This window comes from Musca autumnalis, unplaced genomic scaffold, assembly GCF_047663935.1.
Source record: "Musca autumnalis isolate F117 unplaced genomic scaffold, ASM4766393v1 scaffold_4, whole genome shotgun sequence".
Lineage (NCBI taxonomy): Eukaryota > Metazoa > Arthropoda > Insecta > Diptera > Muscidae > Musca > Musca autumnalis.
The window spans coordinates 43,910,806-43,934,243 of record NW_027411977.1 but is presented as its reverse complement, the minus strand read 5'-3'; the positions used below and the strand labels follow the sequence as shown (position 1 = coordinate 43,934,243).

The following is a 23,438-nucleotide window of genomic DNA, read 5'->3' as shown; positions in this document are numbered from 1 at the left end:
TTAGTTTAAGTTCGAAGATGGGTTATATCGGTCCACTCCTTCCGGTACCTCCCCCACATAAGTTCGAAAATGTTCGGAAAAATTGTGCTAACGATAACTCTTAAAGTAAGAAACCGATCTGCTCCATACTTTACACATCGTGAACCTTCTACAAGACATAGATGAGGTTCCAATATGGTCTCAATAGATCCACTCCTTCGGGTACCTCCCACACAAAATTTCGGAAAAGTTCAGTTCAGGGCCATGTCTCGAATCGCTTTGATTTTTGTTTCAGCAACTTGTATTCACTGCCCTCCATACGACGGTACAAGTTTCATCAGGGGCAAGTCCATACTTCCTGAGAAAATAGCATGAAAGTTGCTAAAAACCCCTTTGACACCGTGTGAGGTGGTTGGAGCGCAAGATAACTCTCGAACGGGTCTGCCGATTCGGTCTAAAAGATGGCCTTAGTAATATTTTGTCAAAACATAGTTTAAGTTTGAAGATAAGCCATATCGGTCCACTCCTTCAGGTACCTCCACCACAAAAGTTCAAAAATGTTCGGAAAGTTTTTTTGTACGGTAACTCTTGAAGGGAGTGGCCTAATTGGTCTATACTTACACATCCTAATATATCTGCCAGATATAATTCAGGTTCAAATATCACTATATTCCAAAAACATACAAATGTGAAAACACACGTTCATACTTTAATCGTAAAAACATATTTTTTATAAAATAAAATCGAAACAAATTGCAAAACAACGACACCGATCACTTGAAAACACCCAATAACCCTACACCAAACACTTACAAAACTCCGAATGCACTCCGAATAATGAAAACTGTATACCGCTCGGCAACTTTCGGCAGACGAGATAATTTTTTTCTAATTCTGGACACTTCCACGAACATTTAGAAAAAAATAACGTGAGGATCCGCGAGGATCCAATGTACTAAAAGTCTATTTCTATTCACAATATTAAATAAAAAACCCTCACAAAAATACATTTCAAAAGAGATCAGTTTTACTACAAAATAAACATACAAATTGATGATGTTTTTATATAAAAACAACTACAATACCATTAACTTTAACTTCCATTTCTTGTTATAGTAATTTTACACAATACTTTTTTGTGATATCACTTGTAAACTGTCACTACGTTAATGGCAATTTCAAAGTCTCAATTCCTTCAAATGGAAATGTTGACGTTTGTAGCTCCGCTTTAGCAAGTACCGTTAGAAATTGTAAAAAGAAAGCCGGAATACTAAAATTTGATGTGTCTACGAAAGATTTGTCGAGTTACTACTATAATTTGTCGACATCGAGTTTTTTATTTTTGTCGCGGGCTGGGACCACAGTGGGATGAACCGATTCGGTTCTAGTTTTGGCTATCGCAATAATTTGTCCAAACTTAGTTTAAGTTCGAAGATGGGTTATATCGGTCACTCCTTCCGGTACCTCCCCCACAAAAGTTCGAAAATGTTCGGAAAATTTGTGCGCACGATAACTCTTGAAGGGAATAACCGACTTGGTCCATACTTTGCACATCGTGATATTTCTAGAATATGGACTCAATAGGTCCACGCCTTCGGGTACCTCCCACACAAAATTTCAGTTTAGGACCTGCTCTCGAATCGCTTTGATTTTTGTTGAAACAACTTGTATTCACTGCCCTTCATACGACGCTACAAGTTTCGTCGGGGGCAAGTCCATACTTCCTGAGAAAATAGCCTAAAAGTTGTAAAGAGCCCCTATGAAACCGTGTGTAGTGGTTGAAGCGCAAGATAACGCTCGAACGGATCTGCTGATTCGGTCCAAAATTTGGCCTTCGTAATATTTTGTCCAAACATAGTTTAAATTCGAAGAAAAGCCATATCGGTCCACTCCTTCAGATACCTCTCCCACAAAAGTTGAAAAATGCTCTGAAAAATAACATTTGAAGGGAGTGACCGATGTAATCCATACTTTGCACATCCTAATATATATAGCAGATATAGATCAGGTTCGAATATTGACTATATTTGTCTCCTCCTTCTGGTACCTCTCACACAAAATTTCGAATAAGTTCACTTTAAAACCTGCTCTCGAATCACTTTGATTTTTGTTGAAGCGATTTGCATTCGCTACCTCCATTACGACAGTAAAAGTTTTTTCAGGGGCAAGTCAATATTTCTTGGGAAAATAGCCCGAAAGGTGTAAAAACCCACTATGTCACCATATGTGGCGGACGGAGAGCACGATAGCTCTCAAACTGTTCAACCGATTTGGTCCAATATTTGGCCTTCCGTCATATTACAGTATAGTCTCTATAATCTAGACACTCGTTAATCCGGACAACGCGATAATCCAGACACTAGAATTTTTTACATTATAGACTCGGTAATCCGGACATCACATATTTTCTTACCTCGATAATCCGGACATCAATATTTTTTCCTATCTTGATCATTAGATTCTTATTTATTTCATTGACGTTTTCGTTTTTAACAATAGCAATTGGTGCATTAATAAAAAAAATTTAAGTTTTTCAAAGTTTTCAGTGCAAATCTGGACTTTCTAGATATCACCTTTAAACTCAGTTATACAGTCAATATGGAATGAACTATCCGAATCTGACAAATAATTTCCCTATCGTTCAGCCATTGATGACTGGATATGATAAGCAACAGTATTTAAAACCTAGGGCTAGGTGTCCTGGTTCCCTAAAAAATCGATACTGAGTGGTCCTTTCTTTTAAAGGAATTGGTTCATTAGCCCTATTATTGGGATTTATAGCTAAACGAAGAAGCGAGTAGAGTTCTTATATAGGAATTTCAATCAATTTAAAACAAAGTGGTATGGCCCCTTTTATTTTCTTTATTTGACATTCAAAATAACCGGCAACTACGGATTGTTGTATTGCATTCTCGTAATTATGCAACTAATAAATTTAAATTAAATTTTGTCTTTTTCGTAAGCTATAACATTTATATTAAACAATGTTTCTTTTTGATTTTATCGACGAGATGAAGTCATTTGGCGATGTTCATAGAAATCGCTAAATAATGAGATAGGTGCATTTGAATTCTGAAGTTCTATCGCGATTCATAAGAGGCTCATGTCCCATGGACAAGGTAAATCAACATATAAAATAAAAAGACTATGCATAAATATACACCAGTCGTAGAGAAGTTTTAGATGACAAAAGTAATCAGCAAAAAATCACCTAAATGAAGCTGTAGGAAGACGTAAATTTGGTAGCCAGGGAAGCTGTTTCCAGTCTTAAAATGGTCGCAAGCCATAATATTTGCTTAATATGAATTAGTTTACCTTATATGTCAGGTTTTTATCTAGTAAAAGTCCATTATTAATGATTTAAACGTACAAACTTATATGTTTTTGTTATAATCCGGACACCGCCGAAACATGTGGTGTCCGGATTATCGAGATTATACTGTATATCCATAAAATGTCACTAAAATGCTAGGACGATATCACTTGAATGGGGCAACCAATTTGGTCCAAACTTTGGATCTACTAATATTTTGTCAAAATTTAGTTTAACTTCTAAAAGGGCCCATATCGGTCCTCCCAACGGTACCTCCCCCACAAAAGTTCACCATTTGTATCTTAGTGCAGTTGTGCAATGAGCCACAAAATTCAGAAGATACCTTAAATACATTCGATCTGTCGGTAGGTGAAAGTTTCACTTCATATTGGCTGAGGGTATATAGTATCTGTCGGCAAAGCCGACTGACACTTTTTTACTTGTTTATCAAAAAACTCGTGAAATAATATTTTTAAAAACACTATGCAACACAGAAAATGCAAACAACTTCTAGTATGAATTTTTTGAATGTACATATTGGACTGCAAAACCCCTCCCTAGTAGGGTTTTGTCCTGTCAGATCCAGTTCGGATTTTATGGTCTCATCTAAACCGGGCTAAAACTATAGTTTTTTGCATTTATCGGGCGTTTATCTCAGAAATGATTAGGAATTTCGCCTTGACGTATTTTGCAATCTTCTAGCCCTTATCGAGTGGAATTTATCTTTTGAACAGACCACATAAGAAAAACTTCATCTAGGGCATGAAAATCGATAGAAAATTGTACATAATTGCTGAAAATCTTGGTCAGTATTAGCTATACTATTGGGATTTGGACCAAGTAACCTTTTGTAAAAATCTTCCAAATAACGTTCTCAGCAATTCTTCAGAAGATTCTGAAACTCTAAAATGCTTACTTCGGTATTTTCATCATATCTTCTACAACACGTATTTCAAACACAGTTCACACCAAAAGTTTATTCTCGCATTTCGGATTTCACCACATTATTGACATATTTATTAAATGGTCGTTGAAAAATATACTGAAAACCACGGGATAGAGGCATTTTACAACAATGACATATTCTGACGAGTTATGAATTACATTCCAGCGAATATTTTTCCAAACGAAAACATTAAAAGAAAATTAACGGTTTTGGAGATATGGTGCGATATATATACAAATTATGGAAATTTTCCCTACTTTATAAACATTTGAGGCAATAAATGTAGTTTTTCGAGTTCATTATTTCTCCAAATATTTTATTCTTGCGCTTATCTACAAATTTGCTTCAGAGGTCAGATGAAGATTCACATAGGTTTCAGAGATATAGCCCAGAATTGCTCAATAAAGCCAATATTTAACCATGTTTAGATGGAGCCATAAAATCCAAGCTGGATCTGACACAACAAAACCCAACTGGGCTTTTTTGTCAATTGGGTCTTTAATTTCAAAAAATCTTCAGCTCAAATTGTTTGCACAAGATTACTTTAAAAATGTTGCACAGTGAATTCCACGCCTTTTTGGTCAAAAAATTACTAAAAAATATTTTTAAAAATTATCGTCTCGGTGGTCAAAAAACTGACCAAACAAATATTTTTAAAAATCCACTTTTTTGGTCAAAAAACTGCTGAAGAAATAGTTTTAAAAATCCACGTCTTTTTGGTCAAAAAACTGCTGAAGAAATAGTTTTAAAAATCCACGCCTTTTTGGTCGAAAAACTCACCAAAAAAATATTTTTAAAAAATCCACGCTTTTGGCCAATAAACTCCTGAAGAAATATTTTTAAAAATCCACGCCTTTTTGGTCAAAAAACTCCTGAAAAATATTTTTAAAAATCCACGCCTTTTTGGTCAAAAAACTCCTGAAAAATATTTTTAAAAATCCACGCATTTTTGGTCAAAAAAGAAACACTGAAAAAAAATTTAAAAAGCCACGCCTTTTTGGTCAAAAAACTAATGAAAAATGATTATAAATGGTAAAAAGGTATTTGAAAAGTATTATTTAAAAATTCACGCCTCTTAAAAGGCGAAAAGATCTTTGAAAAACATTTTTTAAAAATCCACGCGTCTTAAAAGCTAGAAAGGTCTCTGAAAAATATTTTTAAAAATCCGCGCCTCTTAAAAGTTAAAATGGTCTTTGAAAATATTTTTAGAAATCCATGTCTCTTAAACGGTGAAAAGGTCTTTAAAAAATATGTTTCAAAATCCACGCCTCTTAAAAGGTAAAAAGTATTTGAAAAATATTTAAAAAAAGGAAAAAATCCACACCTTTGATGCCAAATGACTCCTCAAAAAGTTTTCTTACAAATCCACACCTTTGCTGCCAAAAGACTCTTTTTTAAATCAACGCCTTTGTTGCAAAACGACTCAAAAAAGTTTTCTTAAAAATCCTCGCCTTTGTTGGCAAAAGACTCCTCAAAAAAGTTTTCTTAAAAATACAAGCCTTTGTTGCCAAAAGACTCCCAAAATTTGTTTAAAAGTCCACGTCTTTGTTGCCAAAGGACTCCTCAAAAAAGTTTTCTTAAAAATCAAACTCCTCAAAAAAATATAATAATAAAAAAATCTTCAAAAATATTCTTCAAAATCCACAGCCTTGTGGTAAAAAAATACCGGAAAAACATTCATAAAAAAATGAAAAAAATCCTGAAAAATATTCTTAAAAATGCACGCCTTTTTGTTGAAAAAACACATCAAAACTATTTTTAAAAATTCACGCCTTTGTGCTGAAAAAAAACACCTCAAAACTATTTTTAAAAATTCACGCTTTGTGCTGAAAAAACACCTCAAAAAATATTTTTAAAAATTCACGTCTTTGTGTTGAAAAAACTCCTGAAAAAATATTTTTAAAAATCCACGCATTTGTGTTGAAAAAAAAACTCCTGAAAAATATTCTTAAAAATCCACGCCTATGTTCCCAAAAGACTTCATAAAAATCCACTCCTTTATGTTAAAGAAACTCCTCAAAGATATTCTTAAAAACGCGCGTCTTTGTGTTAAAAAAAAAACTCTTTCAAAATATTCTTAAAAATCCACGCCTGCGTGTTTCAAAAGCTCTTCAAAAAATATTCTTAAAAATCCACGCGTTTGTGTTGAAAAAAACTCCTAAAAATACTCTCAAATACTCCTGTGTTGAAAAACACCTGAAAAAATATCCTTAAAAATTCACGCTTTTGTGTTGAAAAAACCCATCAAAAACTATTTTTGAAAAGCCCCGCGTTTGTGTTGAAAAAAAACCGTTCAAAAGTTCAAAAAAATCCACGCCTCTTTGGTCGGAAAGTTGTTCGAAAAATATTCCTAAAAACCCATCTCTTCTATATTTCTTTATCAGAAAGTCTCACAAAGATATTAAAATTTTATGCTCTTTGATCAAGTTAGCATGATGAGCTCTGTCCATCAAGACGTCAAGATTAATCTAAAGCAAATCATATTATGTGAAATTTATGTTAAATACAATAATTTGGATGGCTGTTTAAGTCCATATAGTTTATAGAAATAAATTTACATATTTATTCAATTACAATAAGAAGATTATACAACATAAGTTTAAACTAACCATGAAGTGATTTATTAAATCGGCTTTTTCTTTTTTTAGATACCAACTTCGGATTGGATCCCTCAGAAATAGCCCGGCAAAATCAAATTACCCAACAACTGTTGTCGACATATTTGCAAACACGTTTGGGCCTGGGTGTTGGAGTAACACAAAAAGTGCCCACAATTGCTGAAATATTGCCGAAAGCCATACTTACGCCAACCACAACGACAACAACTACAACACCAAAACCAAGGTACACCAAGTCATTGAAACGACCAAGGCCAAGAGGATTCTCTGTGTCATCGTCTTCGTATAAAAATGGTGGCTCTACAAAAACAAATAATCAACGTAAAACCTATGGCAGCGGCAGCAGTAGCAGTCAAAGAAAATCTGCCAATTCTTTGCAGGAATTACTAAAATACCGCAATTATCAAAGAAAAAAGGCTGAAGAACAACAGGAACAGCCAGAAGATGATTATGAAGATGAAGTTGAGGCCGAACCAGAGGAGGAAGCTGAGCTAGATGCTGAAGCTGATTATGATAGCAATGAAGGTGAACCCGAACCAGAAGAGGAAGATCTATCCAACAATAAGACATTAAAGTTCAAACGTCCTTCACAACAAAAACGACGACAACCAACTGACGACGACGAACTCGATGATTATGAAGAATATCGTTCACGACCCCGTTATCGTTCGCACCAACAGCAACGTTACCGTTCTGCATATCCCCCCTTCCATCGTCACTATGATGACGATATTGACCAGGATGGCCAAGAGGCTCTGCAAAGTGTTGAATCGGAACAGCACGATCATTACTATAAGACAAAGGGTGATATCTTTGCCAGAGATCCCAGTGAAAATGAGATTGACAGTGGTAAGTCATTAAAAATGAAATAAAATCTGAAAATAAAACACGTTTTTTTGCTTTGTTGCCAAACAGAAAGAAATAAAACAGAAAAATGAAGAAGAAACAAGTTATAATAAAGACGACAGACACCTACTGCTCTACGCCTTTGCTATAAGGCGAAAATTGTATGCATGACTGACGACTGACTGATCGAACATACGATCGAACGGCTTTAGTTAATGTTTTCTTGCCTTTAGGTAACAATTTGCGTCAATGTTTTATTGCTATTTTGACAACCCGTATCACTACTTGAGGATGATGCTATGAGTTGGTTTTGAATCAACAGTTGGTAACGGTTGTTAAGCGGCTTCGGGATAAATGGGCCAATCAAAAATTTAATCATTTCTAAATTTGATTCAGAAGCCTTAGTTTTTTAATTAATCATATTTTGATTAGGACAGAAATTAGGTCACAATATTTGAAGATATGGGCGTATGGTTCCAGTCAACATGTACGACAAGTGTTAGGTATTGTTCTGTCAATTCGCATGGAATTCGAAATGAGCGTCTGCACCCTTCGGATCTTAATTGTACTGAAACCTTACCTTGGCAGGTGGCGTATATAATTGTACTGCCTACAAAACTGCATTAGATTATTGATGTAGAGGTTTCCTTTTGCTTTTGGACATGTATCTTTGAATCATATCTTTTGATGTGCCTGGGTGGGACATGCCTGTCCACAAGATTGTGATGATAATGGACAAGTCAATCTGCAACGTCAACATCGAGTTGTGCAGATCATCCGGTAAAATATTCGCTTATTTATGCACATGGTTATCTGATGTCATAAGATTGCACCATGTTGCTGTGTTCTAGCAGGTATGAACGATAAGACCATATTATATCATCAATGTTAGGACCTGAAGCCAAGATCGTATAAGAGCTGGAATTTCAGAATGTTTCCGGAAATATTATCCCACCTTTCACTCTACCGGTCTTCGACTTCTGATTTTTTAATTCCCGAAACTATTGTTTTCCATACATATAGTTGATTATGTCCTAGAAGGGCCTGGCATGGTTGACGGTATCGAAGGCCTTCAAGGTCGGAACCTTTCCTGTGGTCCCAACGCTTTGGATGATTTTGCACTTGGGATGACATTTGTATCTTTGCTAGTCGTAAATTGTGGTGGTATCTCTTCGGACGGGATTATTTTTATACGGCGTAGAATACTCCTCTTCGCCATGGGGTGCTCTATAATTTGCCGGTTAAAACAACAGGCTCAATTCTTCGGATCTGCCACATACTTACTTACTTAGCTGGCCCATTACAGAACAATTGTTCTATAGGCCGAACTAAGAAAAGATCTCCATTTCTCTCTGTCTATTGCGCCTTGTCATCTCTTCATCCACTTGTTTGCGCCATATATTCTTTGGCCTGCCAATTCTGCGTGCACCGCCTAGCGGCTAATATTTATACGCCTTTTTAGCGGGTTCATCATCGCTCATTCTTATGATATGGCCTAGCCAACGCAATCGTTGCATCTCAATACGTTTAACTATATGCGACGTCGTTGTATAGCAGATACAGCTCGTTGTTCATGCGTCGTCGATATTCCCCTTCAACGCAGATTGTTCCGTAGATCTTTCGAAGAATTGTTCTCTCAAACACACCAAGCACTGCCTTATATGCTTGTGCAAGTACCCAGGCTTCGGAACCATACATCAGCACGGGTAGTATCAGTGTTTTGTAAAGCGTTATTTTTGTTTGACGAGATGATGCTTTGTTTTTAAACTGCTTACTTAAGCCAAAGTAGCATCTGTTAGCCAATACAATTCTTCTTTTTATTTCCCAACTGATGTCCTTAGTTGTGTTTACGGCTGTGCCGAGGTAGACGAAGTCTTTTACTACCTCAAAATTATAGGAACCAACGTCAAAAGTTGGCCCGATCTCTATGGACGCATTGCGCCATCAACTTAGTCTTCCCGCCGTTTACCGCCAGACCCACTTTAGCAGATTCTCCTTCGACCTTCATAAAGGTATCTGTTACTTCTGTTACTGATCGTCCCATGATGTCTATATCATCAGCATAAGCAAGTAACATGTGGCTATTGGTGTATTGTGCCACTTCTTTTGACGTTTGCCTCTCGAATAACCGAGAGGCTGTCTCCTTACCTGAAACTTCTTTGGTACAAAATTCTTCGAAGAGGTTCTTTTCTATTTTAACTGAGGATCTCGTGTCAGTTAAAGTCATTTTACAAAGCCGAATGAGCTTTGCGGGGATACCAAATTCAGACATGGCCTGGAATACCTTTGAGCGTAGTGGGCTGTCGAATTCTGCTTTATAATCGAAAAAAGGTGGTAGGTGTCGATCTGCTTCTCTTGGGTCTTCTCCAGGATTTGCCGCAGGGTAAATATCTGGTCAATGGTGGACTTGCCAGGTCTAAAGCTGCATTGGTATGGCCCAATCATCTCGTTGACCATAATCTTTAGTCGCTCGCACAATATCCCTGACACTATCTTGTAGGCGATAGGGAGTAGACTTATGCTCCTATAGTTAGAGCATACAGTCTTATCTCCTTTCTTATAGACGGGGCACAGGATACTCAGGTTCCAATCGTCGGGTACGCGTTCTTCCTGCCAGATGGTGCTAACTAGCTGATGAATACACCTTATTAGCGTGTCGCCTCCGGTTTTGAACAGCTCGGCTGGTAAGCCATCGGCTCCTGCTGCCTTATTATTCTTCAGCCGGTTTATTGCTGTCTTTACCTCATCTTGGCTGGGCGGTATACATTCAATACCATCTTCTGGGATTGGATCTGTGGTATTTTCGTCGTCTTCGCTGGATACCAACAGGTTTGAAAAATGCTCTTTCCATATCCTGAGCACACTATCTGTATCAGTTACCAAATTACCTTGCTGGTCTCTACAGGAGGAGTTGCCTGTACCAAAGCCATCATTTTGATGCTTTACTCTTTGGTAGAATTTTCGGACTTCATTCTGGCTCCTGTACATCTCGATTTTTTCACACTCCCGCTTTTCCATCTCTGCGGAAAAAGACATTTCTCCTCTCTCCTTTTCTCCCGATATCTCTCTCGTACGCTACGCGTTGCTACAGATTATAAAGTAGCCCTATATGCCGAATTTTTCCCTTTGTTAGCAGCACGACACTCCTGGTCATACCATGGATTCCTTGGTGGAGGTCTCTGGTATCCAAGCACTGATTTTGCGGCTGTTTGCATGGAGTGGGCAATACTTTGCCACTGCACTGTTATGTTATCGGGATGAGGAGTGCTTTGATTAAGCAATTGGGCTAGTTGAGTGGAATATGCTGTGGCTATCTGTTGTGATTGCAGCTTACTGATTCTAACGTTCGTGTTGTGTCTGTTCGTACTTTGTTTGCTACGTTTAACCGGGTGTGTACCTTTGCTGCAACTAGGTAGTGGTCCGAATCTATGTTTGCTCCTCGGAACGAGCGCACATCCAACACGCTAGATGAATGTCTTCCATCTATCACAACGTGACCAATTTGATTTCTTGTTTTCTGTTCTGGAGACAGCCAGGTGTCCTTATGGATGTCGAGATGTTTAAAGCTGCTTCTGCTAACTACCATGTTTTTTGCCGCTGCGAAGTCTATAAGCCTCATGCCATTGTCAGATGTTTCATTGTGGAGACTGAATTTTTCGACTGTTGGGCCAAAGATATTTTACTTTCCCATTTTGGCATTAAAATCGCCTAGAATAATTTTAATGTCATGGGCAGGACAACGTTCATATGCTTCTTCTAAGCGCTCATTAAATATATCTTTGGTTGTTCGTCCTTCTCTTCAGTGGGAGCATGAGCGCAAATAAAGCTGATGTTGAAGAATTTTGCTTTTATTCGAATTGTAGCAAGTCTTTCATTCACGGGTGTGAAGCTGGAGACCAGGTGTTTTAACCTCCGACCAACTACAATTCCGCAACCAAACTCATGCTGTATGTCATGGCAGTTATATACAGTGCGTCACCTTTAGGTGTTGTTGTGACGCCTTTCCCGTTCCATCGTATTTCCTGTATGGCAGTAATGTCGGCCTTGTACTTTTCAAGTACATCTGCCAATGCGTAAACTGCACCTTCTCTATAAAGTATGCGAACATTCCAGGTGTAGATCATGGTCCTTAAAACGTTTGCGGGGGTCGTCAACTTTAGAGGGATTTGTTTTTCTTTTCTTTTGTTTTTTCATAGTAGGCTGCTTTTTCTAGGGGAGGGTTACTAACCCGGCGCCCAAACCCAAGTTTGTAACGTTCTTATGGGTGAACGCGCGGCACATGTTAGCTCACTACCTTTAAAGGGTTTTAAACGCAGCTCCCCAGGTGACACCACGGGGAGGTCAGTGTCCACTTGAGATGAGAGAGGGACCAAGATAAATCCTGGACTTTGCCATGTTAAAGCCGGTCAGGACCGTTCCTCATCCCCTATGTTACCCTCGGATCTGTCACTACCAATGAAATTAACAGCCGTTCTATCATCTTCCTTTCCTATGCTCGAGAGCGATTTTACCGCTGCCTACAATCTTTACTATTGTTGCAATGGTTCAAGTCCAAAAATCAATTTTCAGAACAAAGTTTAGCACCACTCCTCAGCTTCTTAAGTATTCTTTCTTGGTTTGATCGATGGCAAACATAAAAGAAACTCATCCGAAATCTGACGTTCTGCTTTTCGACGATCATCGGTATCCTGTCCAGTTTCATAGAATGGGTACATCCTCCCATACTGAAGCTACCATCACACAGGGGTGACATTAATAGTTACGGTCGGTAAATTACTGCCATCTCAAAGCGAGCCCATGTCATTAACTGAAAATTAATTGATTCGTAGATAATAACTTTGACTCCTTTGTACAGGTCTGAAAGGACGAGCCGTATGTTTCTCTGACCCACTTCGTATGAGAGGAAGATGGATTTGATATAACCCTCGATCAGCAACCAATGACTTTCACCAATAAACACATTGGAATTAGTTTTGTCAGATCATTTGTGGCCGATCGTCACACAGTTTTGTCATCAACCTTGGGCTGAACGAATAATGTTTCTTTGAAGAACTAGGTTTCCCACAAACCTTGCTAGTTTTCGCAGGTTGTTAGTTACGAGGTTGATACTAAGATGTACTAACTGAAGTATTATTGTCTCTTTGGTGGTGGTTTTCTCTATATTCTTCATCGTCATGGAAACATTCCAAACACACGGATAGACCGGTTGCGACAGTGCCGGCTGCTGTTTTCTGAAAGACCTTATCCTCTTTACGACCACTGGTTGACTGCGGACTTACAGCCTTTGAAGTGTTCGACACAGTCACAGATCCATGAATGTCCACTGTCTATTTGCGTTTGCACCTTTGCTCGATGCATCTGAGAAGCCCAGTGATACCGTCTGAGAACTTTTTGCTGTTTTCGTCTGTTTTGGCTTCGTTGTAGCATTTTTGGAAGACTGGGACCTAGGCACGTTGGTCGAAGAACTTATTTAGCGTAGAGAGGATAATCTGATGGCCTCAACACCTTCTCTACGGTTAGACGTTGCAACTGTGTCGTCACCTTCAGATTCCCTTTTGAGGTGGTAGGTTGTGACATCTCCTTTGAAATCGTCCTATAGTCGGCACCTCTATAGTGGTCTCGACAGGGGCTAGTCCTGCACATTGAATAGGTACGGACGCCAAACTACTCCCTCCCCAAAGGGATTTTAGTCTCTACAAGTGACCTCTTATCACTATCCTTCTTCATCGACCATGCATACGAAATATAAGGATGGCTAGGTTGTGACATTCGCTGCTGGATACTGAACATTTACGGACGCCAAATTAGTCCCTTCTCAACGGGATTTTATTCTCCTATATCGTCAACGAAACAGAAAAATGGACCCGTTGTGACATTAACGGCGGGATACTGTTACTCGGAAGACCTCATCCACTTCTCGGCTATTGGACCTTTAAAGAGGTCTATGCTGCACAGACCATCATTAGTTCGTCTAGTCGCGTTTGCACCTTTACTGTATAGCATCTCTTTGCTCACCAACTTATCGTCTTTAAGACCATTGGAAGACCATTTTTGGAAAACTGGGACCTAGACACGTTGGTCGAAGAACTAATTTTGCGTAGAGATGAGGATCTGATGGCCTCAACACCTTGTTGCAACTGTGTCGACACCTTCGGATTCCCTTTTGAGTTGGCGGGTTGTGACGTTACCTTCGAAATCGTTCTACAGTCGTCACCTCCATAGAGGTCTCGACAGTCCTGCACATGAATAGGTACGGACGCCAAATTACTCCCTTCCCACAGGAATTTTAGAATCCACAAGTGACCTCTTACCACTATCCTTCATCGTCAATGAAGCATACGATACAAAAGGTTGGTTCGGTTGTGACATTCCCTGGGGGATACTGAACAGGTACGGACGCCAAATTAGTCCCATGTCAACGGGAATTTAGTATCCTTTATCGTCTAATGGATAGGTTGTGACACTTACGGCGGGATACTGTTACTCGGAAGACCTCATCCACTTCTCGGCTATTGGGCATTTAAAGAGGTCTACGCTGCACAGACCATCATTGGTTCGTTTAGTCGCGTTTGCACCTTTGCTGTATAGCATCTTTCTACCCACTAACTTATCTTCTTTACGACCACTGGAAGACCATTTTTGGACTAGGCACGCTGGTCGAAGAACTTATTTTGCGTACAGACGATATGATGGCCTCACCATCATTGCACAGACCATCATTGGTTCGTCTAGTCGCGTTAGCACCTGTGCTGTATAACATCTCTCTGCCCACTAACTTATCCTCTTTACGACCACTGGAAGACCATTTTTGAAAGACTGGGACCTAGTCTCTACAAGTGACCTCCCACCACTATCCTTCATCATTAATGAAGCATACGAAATAGAAGGCTGGCTCGGTTGTGTCATTCGCTGCGGGATACTGAACAGGTACGGACGCCAAATTAGTCCCATGTCAACGGGAATTTAGTCTCCTTTATCGTCAACGAAACAGCGTGATACTGTTACTCGGAAGACCTCATCCACTTCACCGCTATTGGACCTTTGAAGAGGTCTACGCTGCACAGACCATCATTGGTTCGTCTAGTCGCATTTGCACCTTTGCTGTATAGCATCTCTCTGCCCACTAACTAAGTAGTGTGGCAGCAAAGGAGCCCAAGGAAATCGTCTCAGAGCTCGTCGATGCACTCTTCGCCTTTTTTGACTTCTCCCGTGCCGTCTTTCTTGCGTTGTGATTGCGATCTGTTGGTCTCAACACTTTCTCAGCCTTCAGAGGGGGTTACCAACGACGTCGACAAATAGGTTGCGCTTGTGCCATGACCTTCGAAGCCATCCTGTCACTAGAACAGCAGATTTACAAAGTCGTCACCTTTATAGGTGATGGTCGGAGACATCATTGTCTTTTTGATGGGTGATTCTACCTTGCCAAATTAACCATCCACTGTTTTTTTTTGCCAAAGATGTGGTGGTTCGTCGGGTTTATCCGACTCTAACATGTTCGGTTTAATAGAACAGGTCGAACGTTTTGGGGTTTTGGGCGGAAATCGACCGCGCCATGCAAGACATCTGCCCAGTATGCGGCATGGGTCCGCACGACACAAAACAGCTTTTCAACTGCCCAGCCAAACCTACTCATCTAACTCTAGTGGATCTGTGGTTACATCCCATCGAAGCAGCCACTTTCCTGGAACTGGAGATAGACCCAGAGCCAGATTGAACAGAAGAACGAACATACAAACATAATAATAAACACTGTTACAACAACAACGTTTTGGGGTGAAATATCCCGACTGGATGCAGAAATATGGATCACTGGTCCTACCTTTTTCGTTGGTGATAAAATTTCCAAATTCGCTGAAACATTGGAAGATTTTCTCCTCCGGTTACATCTGGTTAGACTATCGGAATGTCCTCCCCGCCCACAAGGTGCGAAAGAATCCGTTGCAGTATCAGTCAAAGCTATATTTTCAGGTCTTTTAGTTTCTTTTTAATAAGCCGAGGCATAGCTTTCCTATTACGGCAGCAAGTTGACAACATAGTCTGTTACTCCTTGAGAAGCTCAGGCATCAACGAGGCTCCGTTCAAATACGGTTAGTATCCTATTGCCAACCGTGAAATAAAAAGGATAAGCACGTGGTCGTTTAACACCCGGCGTTGGATTAGTTCGTTCACAATTGCCTTTATTAAAGACAATGCAACACGTCACATCACGTTAAAGGTCGTTAACCCTGAGAGTTAGTCCAGCTCCTGCTACCATACATTTAATGAGCCAATTAATGTATATTCTAGCCTCATTTAGGTGAAATGCTCTTAATATCGTCGTTTGATTTTGGATCTTGGGTTTCTCCATCGACGTCAATATTTGATTCTAGAGGTGTTGAAATGATCCTTTCAAATTGTATGTGATATAAGATTCACCTCAACCCTTCAGTGTTACTCTCTGGAAACATTTACATCAACAACTGATCATAGTTCTGTTTATAATAAAATCGTTTGTCGATGACCACTGGCAAAATCACTACCCTGGGTTTTTAATCGGCCAACGAGACCATTATTTTTGAGCTACTGGTAATACAAAGGTAGCTTGTTTACATTAATTTGTAATGTGTTATTCGACTCATGTTGTTCTCAAATTTTTGCGGTGATACCCAACTTAAACAGAGTTTGAAACAACTTTGTCGGTATAGTACAGTCGAAAGGAGAATTGCAGATGAGGTAACGCAAGCCTTCCCTTTACACCACAAACTGAAATATTAAGGTAAACAGTAGCACAGGACAATTGAGAATTATTCTGTAGTCGTCATTATAGTTAAATTGCATTGTAAAGCACCGTCCCCATAGTAATGCAAGTTACCCAACAGTGTTGGTAGGTATTTTGTGGAGTTTTAACAATGTGTATTGTATTGCGTTGTTGGGTAGTGGTGGGGCCGTAATATTGTTGAATTTATGTAGGTGGGTTGAGCAGTACTAAAGTGGCATTGATCATTTATAATTCTTCAGCCCGGATACTGCCTTTTTGACCAAATTCCGCTTAGCCGGCATACATTTGTCACACTATAAGACGCTATTATGATGTAGAGTATTTGAATGCCGGTCTAAACTGCTATACGTTATTTTGCCTTTTCCTCAGCCACATTTTCAGAGGGCCATATGCATGTTAAATTTAAAACAAAAACAAAACACTTATACCAAACTGACCTTTTCTTAGCATGATATGATAATCATGGTGTTTCTCTTTTTTTCAGCTTGTCCGTCTGTCTGTCTGTCGCTTACAATGTTGTCGTGGTCAGTTATTTGGACAAGTTTGTTTGCATTTCAATATTGTTTTTTTTTTTGGTTTCGATTCGGTTTTCATGATGCGTTTTGCTTTTTGATTATTTTGCTTTTATTGATTCGCCCTGCTGTTTGTTGGACCCTTTAATTGTAGAATCAATTTAAGCGAAGATTTTTTTCCTGCAGCCCATGAATTAATTACATCTGTTGTTTGTCTGTCTGTTCGTTGTATATTGGATATTAATAAATTTTAATTTTTTTTTCAATTCTGCCTGCAAAGGGTCATTGAGTGTCATTGTGTGTCCTTGAATAACGGAATAGTGATTGAATTCTTTACTGTCATTTAAGGTAGTGCATGGATGATTAATGTTCGCACAGCTGTAATGTGTGTAGCAGATTTGTTGTTGTTGTTGTTGATTTATGGTAACACAAATATTACAGTTGCCTAGAGGTCCCTTTGTCCAATTGTATGGAAGGTATCTTGTCAAGAAATAAATTCCATAAGCACGCAACGTCACAATGACATGTGAAAAGAACACCTTTTAAAAGGGGGAAACTTGTTCTCAAGTACGTTTGTTTGGAGGGCTTAAGTGGCATTTAAGGGTTTTGTTGCCGCTTGCTTATAGATACATATATTAAACACTTTTATGATAATCCTTTATTTCCAAATCTCGAAGAAAATGTCCTTGGTGGTATGTCAGTCACATATTTGGGCCCTCTGATTGACATAGTGGATGAAAGTTACCAAAAAACGGCCCTGATTGGCTTTAACATGACAAAGCCCATGACATATCTTGGTCCCTCTTTTATCTGAAGTGACCACTAACTATCCAGTAAAGACACCAGGTGAGCAGCCTTTAACACCCGTTAATGGTAGTGAGCTAACGTGCGCCGCGCCTTGTGAATTAAGATTACTGTAGGATTGAGATATGAAGGCAGTTTTGGAAATTCGTACTTATGTGTACGAAAAGTACTAAGTGGTACTAAATTTTTTACAGTTTGGAATTAGGCGAACGGCTAGATTTGGATCCAGAAATGAGGGATTAAAATTAATGTTTAGTGTAGGGTTGAGATGTGGAGGTAGTTTTGGAAATTCGTACTTATGTGTACGAAATGGTACTACATTTTGTACAATTTTGATTTGGGTGCATGAATAGAGCTTGAATCCTGAAATTTGGATTAAGATTGCTATTGGTATGTACAGTTGAGATATGGAAATGGCTTTAGAAATAGGGGATAAGAGACACCAAGGAAATGTCCTGACCGGATTTAACATGGCAAAGCCAAGGATTTTTCTCAGTCCCTCTCTCGTCTCAAGTGGACACCGACCTCCCCGTGGTGTCACCTGAGGAACTGCCTTTAACAGAGGATGAGAGATACCCAGGAACGGTCCTGACCGGATTTAACATGGCAAAGCCCAGAATTTATCTTAGTCCCTCTCTCATCTCAAGTGGACATCGGCCTTCCCGTGGTGCCACCTGGGGAACTGCCATCAGTTGAAGGTAGTGAGGTAACATGTGCCGCTCGTTCACCCATAAGAACGATAAAAACTTGGGTTTGGACGTCGGGTTAGTAACCCACCCCTTGAAAAAAGCATCCTACTACACCGACGTAGCCAGGGGGGGGGCCCGGGGGGCCCGGGCCCCCCCCGAAATGATTTTAGTTCCCATAGGATATTAGCTTATGTTACACATTTTTTGAGTAAAATTTTAAACTGTTATAAATTGTTCAAGAAATATGTAAAGTAGTTGGAAGTATTACAGAGAATTATTTAACTACATTGGTATACTTATTGTCAAACATATTTGAAAATATAAAAATAATGAACAAGTTAGGCTTATTGAGCAATTTTATGCATAGTTCTTCTTAAGTTTTAATGTGTTGTTTAAGCGTTTAATCGGAATTTTAGGCTGACTGTAAGTGTTACTGAGTTCAGAACAAAACGTTTATTTCTATTTATTTATTTAACGTCTGTAACATATTACGTCCAATACAACATCCTGAAAAAAATGTTTGCGATATTTTGTTTTTGAAATTTTTATAAGAGAAATTCAACAATAAAAGATAAAACTCTGCTTAATCTTTGTGGTTTTAAGTGTTTGTATATTTTCCCTAACACGTTTTTATAATAAACTGTTTTGAAATTCGTAACAATTACAAATTCTTTATTATGTTTCAAATTTGCAATGATTACCCTATATGAACCATTTTTTATGATATAATTTCTGTTCCACCGCAGTGTAGTAAATGTCTATTGGACAAAGGATTTTTCTGTCGATTTTTATGTTTTGTTCGACCTTTCGAATGCTTATAAAATCAAGATTATTGAGCTTGAGGTCAATGTTTATATTTTACTAGCTGAACCCGGTACGCTTTGCCACTTCGAATAATGTAAAATATGCGGCTACGAGAGTTTTTGAATGTTTCTGTTGAATTCGCATTTAAACGAATTCGTCGGTCACATTTATTCTTGAGCTCGAGTCTTCATAAAATTGGGGAAGAGTTCTTTGCTGCAATGCAAAGAACTAAGAGAACTGATGAGTCCAAGTGGCGTTGGACGAAACTAGTATTCTCTGCCCTTCCCTAAAGAAAATAAATTTTAACTACCCCATTTAAAAATCTTGTTGTTTTTAAAATTTGAAAACAAAAAATCTGTGATTAAGATGGGTCTTACTTCAAAAATATAAAGTAAAATATATTTTGACAAATTTATTTGTAGGCCAATTTTCGTCACTCATTCCAACTTTCATTAAAATCGGGTATATAAAGCGTGTTTGGCATCAAATACACGAAATGGGACGAATATATATATATATATATGGGAGCTATATCGAAATCTGAACCGATTTCAATATAATTTGGAAAATTTATATTTAGACAAAATTCCTGCACACTTCCAAAATTTGGAGACATCATCTGTTACCATTCTATAGATATTTGCATAAAAAATATACATTTTTTTGCAGGTACCTCAGATTCTGTTGCTATATCTCCGGATCAACGCGGAATTTCAGAAATGTTTATATTGCGCCCACCAGTCATTTCAGTTCGCAGCAGTATAGTTTTCACCTTTTGACCCTTATGTCAGGAAATATGGTCTTGCCCACGAAAAACATAATTCCGCTCTAAACACAAGGAATACCTTCAGTAAAAATTTCTAAAGATCCTCAAATAGACCTTAAACTGAACTTAAACAACTATTTTGAAGGTTTGTGAATGGCCCATTTTCGAGAAAAAACTAAGTTTGGAAAAATATTACTACATCAAAGTTTGCACCAAATCTGTTGCTCCGTTCAAGAAAACTTGCACATACCACTTTAGCTAAAATTCTTGAAATTTGGGGGGAAAATACCGGAAGAAGTAGACCGAAAAGCACCATCTTCGAATTTTGTATATATAAGGCTCGCTGAATGATTGCGATAAATAAAGTTTGGACCAACGTTGTATCCGGTTCGAACGTTGTCGTGCGCACTCGCCACTACACATGATTGCCTTAGGCGTTCTTCACAGCTTTCGGGCAATTTTCTCTGGAAGTATAGACTTGCCTCTGAAAAACTTGTAGTGTAGTAATAGGGGCCCCGAGAACACTTGTTGCAAAAAAGCAAAGCGTTTCCAGAGAGTTATTTTTATTTATTAATGTATTTATTACATATTTTTACTTATAACTAAATTATTAGCATAAAGAAGTAAAGTCATGACCATAGAGGTCTTAAGCTTACACAGCTTATCCAGGGAGGTCTTAAACTGCACTTCGCTTAATTTTTTGAAATACTCTGCGGAAGTTTGCCGAAAGAGTAGATATGGCCCATCTTCGAAGTTGATCAAAATTTCACGAAGGCCAAATTTTGGACCGAATCGGTTGATCTGTTTGAGAATTATCGTGCTCTCCAGGCAGCTACCCAGACGAACGAACATAGCTAAATCGACTCCAAGATTTCTCACGGTGCGCCTTAACAAATTTTAAATGGAAGGTGCTTACACCTGGGAAGTTTTTGCAGATTCTGAAACTACAATGCTTATAGATGAGAAATATCAAGAAACAAAAAAATCGCCGGAGGGATTTTCAAATAAATCGCGATTTAAGTTCACATTTATAGGGGTTCTTTAGGTTTTCACGATTTTGTTTGGAAACCGCGTGTCCTATGTAAAAAATGTTGTAGCTGTGAAAATTCTCCACAAGATTGGCCTTTATGATATTTTCGTAGGTTTTACCGTTTTTGGGCACTGACTGCCTCGCCCCCTTATAAAACAATATCATGCTCAGTGCGCCTTAACTAACATTTAATGAAAACCGCTTACACATGGGATTTCGCGGCTTCTGAAACAGCAATTTTCATAGATAAGAAAAATAAAAAACAACCAAAAATCGCCGGAGGGATTTTTAAATAAACCGCGATCAAAATTCACAATTTAAGGGTTTTTTTTTAGGTTTTCACGATTTTGCTTGGAAACCGCAAGTCTCATCAAAATGATTGTAAAGAAAATGTAGCTGTGAAAATTCTCTACAATACTGGATGATTTATTTTTTCCTAGGTTGTACCATTTTCAAGATATATAAGTTTAATTTGAGAAACTGCAGTAATGACATTGTTTTATAAGGAGGCGATAAAGTCAGTGCATTGTCTCAATTTGAACTTCTATATCTCAAAAACGGTAAAACCTACGAAAATATGACAAATGATACGCCCAAAAATATATGGGATTATTAATATATTCATTGTTTTGACCATATATTAACTGTGACATATTGTCAAAAAAGTTCTAAAAACAATATAAAATTGGCCAAGAAGTCTTACGCCATTTGAATTAAAAAAAAGTAATGAAAATGTTTTCATCAGTAAAATAAGTCTAAAATAAGGTTTACATCTTTGCTAAATAAGACATTTTCGCTAAAATGAACTTTCAAAATTTTGGTCAGTTGAAATGAAATCCTGGCTACGTCCCTGTCCTACTATGAAACAAGTTAAAAGTCGTTAAGTTCGGCCGGGCTGAACTTTTTATGCCCTCTGCCGTAAAATAGTCTTAACTAAAATTGAATAATTAGTTTCCTTTTACAATTTTAGTTTGAAAAATTTGTCGATCATGGATACGCCAAAGGTATCACATATGGGGCTATATCAAAGTGTCGACCTATCTTTAACATTTTTCGTGGAAAAGTTTTATAACTGCGGGAACCTCAAAAGTCAGATTACCGATAGTTTCGTCAAACAATGTAGCTAAGACCCTCAAAATACCGCAAGTCGGGACATACCGTTATATGAGAGCTATACCAAAACTTAAACCTACGTTGACAATTTTTGGTGGAGAAGTTTCGTGACCACAGAGAACCTCAAATGTCAAATTACGGCGAGTTCGGTTAAAAATTGTAGCTAAAACCCTCAAAATACCGAAAATCGGGAGGTACCGTTATATAGGAGCTATACCAAAACATGGATCTATGTGGACGATTTTTGGAGGAAAAGTTTCGCGACCACAGAGAACCTCAAATGTCAAATTACCGCGAGTTCGGTTAAAAATTGCAGCTTAAACCCTCAAAATACCGAAAATCGAGAGGTAACGTCATATGGGGAGCTATACAAAAATATGGAGCTATGTGGACGAACTTTGAGAACCTCAAATATCCAATTACAGGTAGTTCGGTTAAAAATTGTAGCTAAAATCCTCAAAATACCGAAGTTCGGGAGGTACCGTTATATGGGAGCTATATCAAAACATGGACCTATGTGGACGATTTTTGGAGGAGAAGTTTCGTGACCACAGAGAACCTCAAATGTCAAATTACCGCGAGTTCGGTTAAAAATTGCAGCGTAAACCCTCAAAATACCGAAAATCGAGAGGTGCCGTTAAATGGGGTCTATACCAAAACATGGACCTATATTGACGATTTGTGGTGGAGTAGTTTGGTGGTCACTGGTTACCATAAATGTCAAATAACAGCTAGTTGGGTTACAAATTGTAGCTAAAATCCTCAAAATACCGAAAATCGGGAGGTACCGTTAAATGGGGGCTATACCAAAATATAGACCTATGTTGACGATTTTTAGTGGGGAAGTTTCGTGACCACTGAGAACCTCAAATATCAAATAACTGCTAGTTCGGTTACAAATTGTAGCTAAAATGCTCAAAATACTGAAAATCGGGAGTTATCGTTATATGGGGGCTATACTGAAACATGGACCTATGCCCATAATTTTTAAAATATATAGGTTTGTTGATCACTAGGAACCCTAAATGTCAAATTATAGCTAAGTTGGTTTGAAAATGTGACTAAAAACGTCAAAATACCTGAAATCGGGTGGTACCGTTATGTGGGGGGCTATACCAAAAAGTGGACCGATATAGCCCATCATTGAACTTGACCTGCCTGCAAACAAAAGACGCATCATCCCGCATCTTTCAGCGCCCTACCTTCATTTTTGTGGATGCTAGAGTGATTATCCACAGACGGACGGACATACATAGATCG

The 23,438-nt window shown here is 38.4% G+C and overlaps 1 protein-coding gene across 2 annotated transcripts in view; it reads left to right on the top strand.

Annotated features, from left to right (window-relative positions):
- tfc (Brevican core protein triforce) overlaps positions 1–23,438 on the top strand; it is a 176,657-nt gene that overhangs the window by 49,961 nt on the left and 103,258 nt on the right. For both annotated transcript variants that reach the window (XM_073984387.1, XM_073984386.1), the window contains exon 2: positions 6,887–7,705. In XM_073984387.1, coding sequence (XP_073840488.1) covers positions 6,887–7,705 — 819 coding nt within the window. The remainder of the gene's footprint in view (positions 1–6,886; positions 7,706–23,438) is intronic.